Genomic DNA, 10,600 nt, shown 5'->3' with positions numbered 1-10,600 from the left:
AATACAGAAACCACAGGGGGCTCCATTCGAATCCAAGTTTATGAAGAGACAGCTCCCTCAATCAAAGTTGCAACTCCCCTGGTACACTTCTCTGCTCCCCGGCCCGCGTTTTACCAACACATTTATCATCACACTTGTCCATGCCCCGGAGAGCCAGCCTCCATCCCTCACACTTCATCCTTCCCTCCAGAGACTTAACCCATCATATGCAATAAAGTACCCTAAATCTTTACCTTTATTAGCATGGTCTTTGTTATTAAAATTGCAAATCAGCATGCACAAAATATTGTAATAAAAACAGTACCGACACACAATGATCTAACAAGGGTATCTGTGGAGTAGATAAAAGATGCCTGTCAATATTTGCCTGGTCACAAATCTGACAAAATGGCGGTTGTAACAAATGTCAGTCAACTTTAACAGCTGTCAAACTCTTTAAATAGTGGTTGCTACTTGCAACAGGATGTTGAACTGAAACCACCTGCTGGCAGAATGGAGACTAAATTACATGATCAAAAAAGTAGTTTTGCAGATGATGTGTTTCTGTTAGCTTCATCACACTGTGACCTCCAGCAAGCACTGGGGCAGTTTGCAGCCTAGTGTGAAGCAGTCAGCATGAGAGTCAGCACCTCCAAGCCTGAGGCCGTGTTTTTTTTCTGGAAACCAGTGGATTTTGCCTCCAGGTTTGGAGAGAGTTACAGCCCCAAGCGAGGGAATTCAAGTATCGGTTTGCCGCAGCACCTGCAGTGATGCCGGAGCTGTGCGGGACTGTCGTGGTGAAGGGAGAGCTGAGCCAGAAAGTGAAGCTTTCAATTTATTGGTTCATCTACATCCCAACCCTCACCCATGGTCATGAGCTCTGGGTAGTGACTGAAAGAATGAGATCACAGATACAAGCAGCCGAAATGACTTGCCTCCAAAGGGTGCCTGGGCTCAGCCTTAGAGATAGGGTAAGGAGCTCAGACATCCGGAGGGAGCTCGGAGTAGAGCCGCTGCTCCTTCTCGTCAAAAGAGGTCAGTTGAGGTGGTTCGGGCATCTGATCATGTTACCTCATGGGTGCCTCCGATTTGCGGTGTTCTGGGCATGGTCCACTGTGGGAGGCCCTGGGGCAGACCTAAAACAAACTGGAGGGATTATCTCATCTGGCTGGGGACACCTCGAGATCCCCAAGGAGGAGCTAGAAAGTGTTGCTGAGGAGAGGGATGTCTGGAGTGCTTTACTCAGCCTGCTGCTCCCGTGACCCGGCTTCGGATAAGCAGTTGAAAATGAATGGATGTATGAAATTTCATCCCCAGGCTTTGTTTCACCCTGTTGACTCACGTGAAACTCAGTTTCAGTTCCTCTGAAAGTGTCAGTTATTCTCAACTGCCAATTTAACAAATAATGTCACACATACCTCTACATGTATTTTTTTTAAGGAATGTGTTGATGTATGAAATTCCTCACTATTGTCTCTTTATTGACGAAAGTCTGCTGACCCTATTGAGCAAATTTGATTAAGCAGCTAAACAGCAGTAGAGCTGGTATACTACACAGAGAGTAATATGAATAGGTGCTCCTTTCCAAGCACTTTAATTTGAAGCTATGCATGCGATGCATAAAGAGAACTTAGCAGGGGTCTAGAAATAGGCGTGAGTGAAATTTCCTGGGGAAATTGCAAAAAACTATTTTACGAAAGAGCTGGTTTCCATTCATTAGAAGAAAAACGTTGTCATTGTGAGCAAGCATACAACGGAATTGCATGGTACACAATATACATCAATAAATGAATAAATACTTTTAAAATTAGTCAGTAAAAACAAGGCACTACAATTGTACAATTATAATTAATTAATACAATATGAAAGGGGGCAGTGAGGAAGGGTGATGTGGCTCTGAATCAATCACACGATTATGTTGTATGTCACTAAAAAATGTGAAGACTATTGCATAATTATTACGTGTACATAATAGATACTGAATCATGACTCCACGTACGTCTGTTCACTGAAAAACTGCTCATCTTGCTGTGGCATCACTTCTACCTCCCCCACTTCTGAAATCTGACCCATCATGTTTTCTGTTGCACCACAGAGCTCTCTCTTGTTGTCACGCTGACCTCGACAATAGTCTTTATTGAAAGCAGCTCCATTCACTCTCACATGTCACATGTCTCACTTCATCTTACCAGGCAGTGATGCCACTGGAGAAACAAGCAACTCAGAGTGCAGAATGTGCAGTGGCAGCTCTAAAAGAATTGGCACTGAATGGTTATAAATTGAATCTTCCTCACACTACACTTACTTATTTTCCTCACACTTTGCCAGCCCACTGGAGATAATGGCTACTTAAGTAAGTTCACACAAGGATCTTTCCAGCTCCTGTGAGACAATAGGAAAACTGTGAGGAGACAACAATGATAAGAGGATCCTTTAAACAGTACTGGCTGTTTAAAAATTCAAAGAGTGGGAGAATAATGGATGCAAATTGCTCCATAAGTGGTCTTGAACTCCACCTATAAGACAGTAGAGAGCAGAGAGAGCAGAGTACTCAACTGACACAATAACTGTATGACCTTCTCTTGTTCCTGTTTGAAGGGAGACAAAAACACCAAGTACAACAGCATTGGGTAATAAGGTTGTGAACAGCAGGGTGGATCCCTCGAGAGGAATTAAATTCACACGGTGGTAGTCATATTGTTAAGGCCAAAACACACCGGCGGCGGCTCGACGCGCGTCGACGTGCCGCACCGCGAACTATTTTTCCAGCGTCACCGCCCTTGAAAAAGCGCTATTTTGTACTTCCCAGCCTAGCGGACTGGAGTGTGCAATAGAAATCCAGCTGACGCCGCCGCCATATGACGCCGCCGGTGTGTTTTGGCCTTTACTTTCAACATGGGCGGCTGGTTTGGTCAGAAACGTCTCCCATTTTATCTGTGACAGATGGTGCAGTGACGAAGACAATAAGATAATAATCAGGTGTTAAAACCGCACTAGAAGTCCAGTAGAATAATCAACAGCAGGGAACTTTGCTCAACTTTGCTCAACTTCCTTTGCCCAGGGGCGTCTTCTGCAAATTGACAGGAGGCCAGCCAATAAACAAGCACTGATATATTTAGCAGATAAAATGAATAAGCAGCCCTGCATAGGTCAGATGTACACAAGGGTGCTTCTAGGATTTCAGGACATTCGGGGCTCAGCCTGGACCTCTGTTGGGGGGTTCAGATATTCCTCTAACACTTTTATTTAAATACTCAAGCTCTATTTTGATGCTTTTTATGCTCTTTGGTACCTTACTAACATTCAAAGTGCAAAAAAAAGTCAGAGAGTGAATCAGTTTATTTTCACTGTGAATTAAAAGACGAATGGCGGGCCACATGGCATCCCATCTAGGGCCAGATTTGGCCTGCAGGCCTATGTTGAGGATTACTGATCTACAGTCCTGATAACAATAGGAGGAGCAGGATTGAAGAGTAAATAAAACACGTATTTGGGTTCTACTCGATTATGTAGATTTTTCATCTTCCTTCTCTTTCCTTTCTTTTTAAAATGTGATAGATTTAAATTTTATTATTTAATTTCTATATAACAGGATATAAAAGTGGGGAGAAAGTGGATAAAATGGGACTCAACTACTTTGCTGCATTCCCTGCTGACATGTTGTGATATGTCATGGAGAATGTTTTTTTTGTGTGTGTATGCTGGTACATTTGATAACAGTCTGACAATGTTAAACTCATGAAAGATTTAAAAAGAGATGCATAACAAACTACAGCGGGCTGTTCTAACAACAGGGCCAAATACAGTCCAGTGACTCATGTTTAAATGACCTTTGGTAACATATACCGGTTGAAAACTATAGTTGAGTCTGAGTAGCACAGTCTACTTTGTGGCATCTAAGGCCACCTGCTGGACACCAGTGGTACAAGGGCTGCACACATGGTCACATTACCCACAGGTGTAAAGTTACACGCTTAGAAATAGAGCAATTAATTGTATAGAAATCTAATCTGCAACTGTTTTGATAGTCTCTCCAGTTCAACACATTCACCTGTTTCCGCTTTGCAAACTCGGTAATTTGCTGCCTTTGAACATTATAGCAGTTTAAAATTAATTTCTTTGGTCCAGACACAAAAAGGCAATTCGATGCAATCATCTTTTCTTCCCCATTTTTTTGATTTATAGATAAAACATGCTTTTTAATTCATAATGAAGGTAACTGTTAAAGTGACAGACCTCACTCTTTTTTTTTTAGATATAAAAGTAAAGCTTCCTTGAGTTACATAATGTAATATCAATTTGACAGGCAAAGCTTCAACCACAGATATGTAACTATTTCTCACCAGAAAAAGGCAGCAGTTAGGAGCTTATGGGATATAACACAGGACAATACAAAGTGGATTTGATGTGTGACAGCGTCACTGAATTTATTACCATAGTATCAAACATTTTTACCCCATCGTTTCAACCAGTTTAGAAACTGAGCGTACAGTTCAGTCCTTCCATCCTCAAAACAGTGAGGAAAACAGACACTTGTCAAGTCTAAACACTCATTTGCCCTCTTAAATATAATGCTCTTATGAACAACTTGTTACAGTGAACAGAATTCATGACGGTTGTAGGTGAATTATGGATTGTTACCTTTGCGTTTTGGTACACTCAAAGACATAAATTCATAAACACATTAAATGTGTTTAAAAGCATGGTGTGCTCATTCCTCTGCCACTGGTGAATCTGATCACAGGGCACAAACCTTAACACTAAACTTACGGTTAAGCGCACAGAAGAATTTTACGGCTCATTAGGGTTGTAAAATTTTATTTGGAGAAATCTGTACATGGAGGTTTTGGCCTTCAGTGTGTTCACATATATAAGCATAACGGGGACACAGACAGGTAGCTCACTGAAGATCAAGAGAAGTGCTATCCATTACTCAAAACTAGAGAGGAAGGTCAATACAATCTGCTTCAGTTTAGCATCTGATGCCTCTGAGATCTTGCCGTCAGCCCTGAAACGGAGAACAGGTCAAGTCAAATTCACACTTTCATGGTATCTTGTCTGACTATAGGGGAAAATGTTCAAACATGTTGTGGCTAAGAAATTTGTCTCACCTGATTGCTGCGAGCAGGTCCTGGTGCTGGCTGAGGATGTGCTGCAGGAAAGCCTTCTCGAATTTTGTGATCTTGCTGGGCTCCATCTTGTCCAAGTGACCTCTGACACCAGCGTAGATAACTGTTACCTGCTCCTCAATGGCCATGGGAGCTGGAGGAGGGCAAGGTGGGAGAGACAGTTTAGTTTTGCATTTTACACATGTACATCTTTAGCAATTCTTAAATTGTGAAAGAAGCTGATACTCACAGTACTGTCCCTGCTTAAGCAGTTCAGTGAGCCTAACACCCCTGTTAAGGAGCTGCTGGGTGGCAGCGTCCAAGTCAGAGCCGAACTGGGCGAAGGCAGCCACCTCACGGTACTGAGCCAGCTCCAGCTTCATGGTACCGGCCACCTGCAGGGTAGAAATGATGCATAACATTACTACAAAGCTTTCTGGACAGCAATCCCTGTGCATTACGTTCTTTTTTTGTTATGAATATTGTGAACCTTTGCACATCCCTGCCGAGCGCCTTCACTTTAAAAAGTTTTTTTTGTATTTTCTATTCTACATTTATGTTTCATGTCCATGTATCAAAAGACCAAAACAAATTCCCTGTATGTGTAAATCTGTTTTGCACAAAAGATCACTTATAAAGCTGGAACCTCCACTTGATGAATGCAGGATTTGTTTGTATATAGCTGTTGCACAATTTGCTGTAAAACCAAACATAAGGGAGCTAAAATGTTCGGGCGATGTCTACATTTGAAAATAAAAAACGCACCTGCTTCATGGCTCTGGTCTGGGCAGCAGAGCCTACTCTGGACACAGACAGACCCACGTTGATAGCTGGGCGGATACCCTTGTAAAACAGCTCAGTCTCCAAGAAGATCTACAGGAAACAGATGAAGATGGCACAATGTAACAGCACTGTAAAGTGGATCATTTAAAAAAATAGGCCAAAACACAACCAAGTACAAACTATAGACAATAATTTGGACAAACCTGTCCGTCTGTGATGGAGATGACGTTGGTGGGGATGTAGGCAGACACATCACCGGCCTGGGTCTCGATGACAGGCAGGGCGGTGAGGGAGCCACCACCGAAGTTGTCGTTCATCTTGGCAGCTCTCTCCAGCAGACGGGAGTGCAGGTAGAACACATCACCAGGGTAAGCCTCACGACCGGGAGGACGACGCAGCAGCAGGGACATCTGACGGTAGGCAACGGCCTGAGGGATGGGGAAAAATAAAATTTTACCAAGGTTGCACTTTGGAATACTGCCTCAATGTCTGTATTCATCATTTGTTTTGTTTTTTTGTTGTTGTTTTTTTTTTTTTGGTTTCACTTTACAACATCAATCTGGCCTTTACCTGCTTGGACAGATCGTCATAGATGATCAGGGCGTGCTTGCCATTGTCTCTGAAGTACTCTCCCATGGAGCAGCCAGAGTATGGGGCCAGGTACTGCAGGGGAGCAGCATCAGAGGCGGTGGCAGAGACCACGATGGTGTACTTCATGGCATCAGCATCAGTCAGCCTCTTCACCAGCTGAGCCACGGTGGACCTCTTCTGTCCGATGGCAACGTAGATGCAGTACAGCTTCTTCTTCTCGTCAGTTCCATCGTTGAAGCGCTTCTGGTTGATGATTGTGTCGATGGCAATGGCAGTTTTGCTGGAGAGTGGGGAAAAAAAATATTCAAAAGGCAGACTTTACATTTAAAACTGTACCTTAGCTTTAGCTCACATAAATCCATGGAATGACAGCATGTCCAAATGATTGTAAAAATATCTGTTTAAGTATTTACCCAGTCTGCCTGTCACCAATAATCAGCTCACGCTGGCCTCTGCCAATGGGCACCAGGCTGTCCACAGCCTTGATGCCAGTCTGCATGGGCTCCCTCACAGAGATACGGGGGATGATGCCAGGGGCCTTCAGACCCACACGCCTACGGGTGTTGGAACCAAGGGGACCCTAGGAAAAAATTTTTAAAAAATTGCATTTTAGAGGTGAACTTACATATTAAGGTGCTAAAATACAACCATTTCATGTGAATAATTCTAACATGCTACTTTAATTTTTATGTGTTATTGGTGTTGTTCAGACAGTTACAGCTCCATCTACTCAATTTATTGGGAAAGTGCCGTACACTGTCTTTTGCCTCTCTGCTGTCCTGAGGGACATTATGTCCTGCCTTAATCTTGAAAAGATGTGCTACTCAATTTGTAACTCAGATACAAAATTCCTAAAGGTTTGGGGCCCCTTTCTGAAATACTTCCAGAGCTGCCAGTTAAGCTGAAGATTTCCTGTTTCTTTCTTGTTGCTTTCTGTTAAAGTATACTCTGATACTGTACCCCATTATTCTGAACGTGCCTTTTACATATGCATCCCTCCCCCTCCCTTTGGGCTTGTCTTTGAGCTCATCTGTCATGTTATTTGCACTATTCAGGAGACGGAGAACCATCCTATTGACACTATTCTGACTGTTAGTCGAAGTTAGTGAAATGGGGAGGATTGTGATTGGACTTCATGGTTTGTTCCTCCTCATGTATATATGCTGTTTGGTACCTGCTGTGAATACGCATTATGTAGACCTTTTATAATTAATGAAGAATATTCTTGAGAAAAGAAAAAAACAAACAAACATAAGTTATAGTGGCTTAAGTGACCTTTCCATCGATGGCATTTCCCAGAGCGTCCACCACACGGCCAAGCAGCTCCTCACCAACAGGGACATCCACGATGGCACCAGTTCTCTTCACGATGTCGCCCTCCTTGATCAGCTTGTCATTACCGAACACCACAACACCAACATTGTCGGGCTCCAAGTTCAGAGACATGCCCTGGGGGGGAAAACAATTAGGACTCATTAGCAGAATTAATGTTTGATGCTGGTTGTTGCCATATTACAAGAGGTAAAAACAAAAGCTAAACTGAAGATGCAGGTTATTATTAATTTTGGAGCGATTCACCTTCCAGTTAACGAAAAGGAACACAATGTTCTTTCAGTTTTATCAATTCAAGATGACTGCACTGTGTCTCAAAAACACTAATTATTTCAGTGTAGTAAGTCTTTAATGTTGTTTAAAATTCAGCCTGGAAACAAACATCTGTATTTTATAAATAACCTTTATCACATACCTTGAGTCCAGAGGAGAATTCCACCATCTCTTCTGCCTGGACGTTCCTGAGCCCGTACACTCTGGCAATACCGTCACCAATGGACAGCACACGTCCTGTCTCTTCCAGGTCTGCAGAGGTGTCAGCTCCCATGATCTTCTCCTCCAGGATTGAGGAAACCTCGGCTGTGCCTGTGCAAGACAACACAAGCATTACGTAAATTTTACTTTTGCAGAATGTATTTTTATTTTTCAAACAAGCTATATGTTTAAAATTCTTTGCAATGGCACATATAGATACTGATGAGCTTGCGTGTCCAATAATTTCCAATAAACATGTGAATCTGTTGAATGCTATTCTGTTTATTTGACACAAGCTCTGTAAATATAGTAGGACACTTGACCTTCACTTGTCACCTTAGGGAGCTGACCAACAGTGTGCAGGACAAAGTTTCTGTCATGTTGTTTTTGACTGTCTCACCTGTCTTCTGCAGCCATGGTCTGTGTGTGTGGAGGTGGTTGACCCCAACGCAAGCGGCCGGTACAGCCTTGGACACCTGATTCAATGACAGACGGATTTGATTTGTCGTTAATAACAGATATAACATCACAAAGCATATTGCAGCGCCAGTTTAAATAAACATGCTCTTTAAAATCTGAGCTAGTGTACCGCTGTGCAGCGGAGAGGACATGCGCTGTCAGGCTTCCTGACCTTCAGAGCGTGGTTTCAATGAGCCGTTAGCTTGTAGCTAGCATTAGCTTGCGTGCTAACTTTAGCGCTGCTCGCTGCAGGACAAATACCGTCATTTCACAAGGGCAACTTCCACAAACACATGTAATACATCAATTTCAAGATTATTAACGCGAATTATTATTCAGGAGAGACTGACGGCGCGTACTGCCGCACTAAGCCGATGACATGTTAGCTAGCGGCCTTAACATTACCCTTCACGCCCACAAGGTTCACGCTAATATTTGATAAACTTGCTGCAACATCGTCATCAGATATAGATTGTTAAAATCAAATACTTACAAATCCAGCCCTTCTGGGTAGGGTCCTGGCCAAAGCTGCTGCAACTCTCACGGATAACATTTTGTCGGGTTGCTAATGACCTGTCCTCCACCACTAGCGGCTTCGACCTGGCTGTGAGTGAGAATGTAATGGCTGAATGGACTCTTCTTCTATTTATGTGACACTGACGTTAAATCTGCTTTACTGCTCAGCTCTGCCCCCTGCCGTCACGGAGATGATACCGACCGCAATAATATTTATTTTAGACAAACATTCAACTTTTTAAAATATTAAATACATTTTACAAAATATAAAATCGTCATATCACTATGTAAAATATTCTGTTGCATATAAAGTTCCTACATTCAAGATTTTACTTGAAATAGGCTACAACATTAGTATTAACAACAAAATATAACCTATGCTATTAAAATAAAAGTGCTTGAGGTCCCATACCTTTCAGCACATTTAAACTAATCTATATATATATTGTTAGATAGTATTAATCTGTAGCACAGTATCATATTTTATGTCTCAGACATATAGGCTATAGTAGAGTAAAAGTATTTTTCCCTCTGAAATGTACTGAAGTAGGAAATATGAAATAGCATAAAATATTCATTTTTTTGAAATACTTTAGTATCCTTTATTTGGACATACTAATAAGTAAAATAAAAGTAACTCAAATTTGTACTTAGGACGAGTACTTGAGTAAATGCAGCCCTACTTATAATTACTTTCCATCACTATGTAGGCTATGTAAAAGGGTGGACAAAATATATATTATCACTTTGTTCTGACAGTGCCAACCAGAACTGAAAATGTTTAAGATTAATTAAAGCAGAAGTCATGACAGGACTGTTGGACTGCATTAGAAACTACAAGTGTACCTAATAAAGTGGCCAGTGAGAGTATTTTTTTTTTTTTAAAAAGTAAACAATAAGCAACCAAGGGGCATTGTTGATTTAGACAAAATAAAAGAATACATTCTAAGTGTTACATACAGATACATTCTTAAAAGTCTAATCGCTAGAGAATTCAACAGCTTTAACATAAACATCAAATTCATTTAAGAAGACAATTCAAATGTGCATCTGTGTGTGTGGTATTCGAGAAACAATATAATTAAATTCACAATACAGAATTGTTTGTCTTTAGATTTGTGAAAGTGATGAAAAAACACAGCATTCTTTTAGGAATCATTCAACAATAATAATTGCCAGAACATGCCAAAACAAAATGTAACAGTGATTCAGAATTACAAAGTGAACAATTTACATCAGTGCCAGGTTTATGCTCAGTCATGTAATGCTTAATGTATGTGAAGCTCCCTTATTTGTGATCAATTATTTATGGGGTGATATCTATATTTTCTTCCAGCATATACACAGTTACACTGGGT

General features: G+C 41.5%; 1 protein-coding gene across 1 annotated transcript; it reads right to left on the bottom strand.

Annotated features, from left to right (window-relative positions):
* Positions 1 to 4,380: 4,380 nt before the first annotated feature.
* On the bottom strand, positions 4,381 to 9,377 carry LOC125890987 (ATP synthase subunit alpha, mitochondrial-like). Its single transcript, XM_049579939.1, has 11 exons — positions 9,220 to 9,377; positions 8,668 to 8,743; positions 8,209 to 8,378; positions 7,737 to 7,910; positions 6,875 to 7,041; positions 6,441 to 6,741; positions 6,074 to 6,298; positions 5,853 to 5,960; positions 5,338 to 5,482; positions 5,091 to 5,241; positions 4,381 to 4,987 (listed from the first exon to the last, which is right to left on the bottom strand). Exons 1-11 carry the CDS (start codon positions 9,277 to 9,279, stop codon positions 4,909 to 4,911), a joined length of 1,656 nt encoding a protein of 551 aa, XP_049435896.1. The 5' UTR covers positions 9,280 to 9,377; the 3' UTR covers positions 4,381 to 4,908.
* Positions 9,378 to 10,600: the final 1,223 nt, after the last annotated feature.

This window comes from Epinephelus fuscoguttatus, linkage group LG6, assembly GCF_011397635.1.
Source record: "Epinephelus fuscoguttatus linkage group LG6, E.fuscoguttatus.final_Chr_v1".
Classification (NCBI taxonomy): domain Eukaryota; kingdom Metazoa; phylum Chordata; class Actinopteri; order Perciformes; family Serranidae; genus Epinephelus; species Epinephelus fuscoguttatus.
The sequence above is the reverse complement of the archived record's forward strand: the minus strand, read 5'-3'. Positions and strand labels throughout refer to the sequence as shown.

Excerpts from the sequence above, each read along its gene's own strand:
- LOC125890987 (XM_049579939.1), bottom strand. The coding sequence starts at position 9,279 with ATGTTATCCGTGAGAGTTGCAGCAGCTTTGGCCAGGACCCTACCCAGA. Across the intron at positions 7,042-7,736 it reads GAAATGCCATCGATGGAAAG|GGTCCCCTTGGTTCCAACAC; the intron begins GTCACTTAAGCC and ends ATTTTTTCCTAG. Across the intron at positions 5,242-5,337 it reads GCTTAAGCAGGGACAGTACT|CTCCCATGGCCATTGAGGAG; the intron begins GTGAGTATCAGC and ends GCCCTCCTCCAG.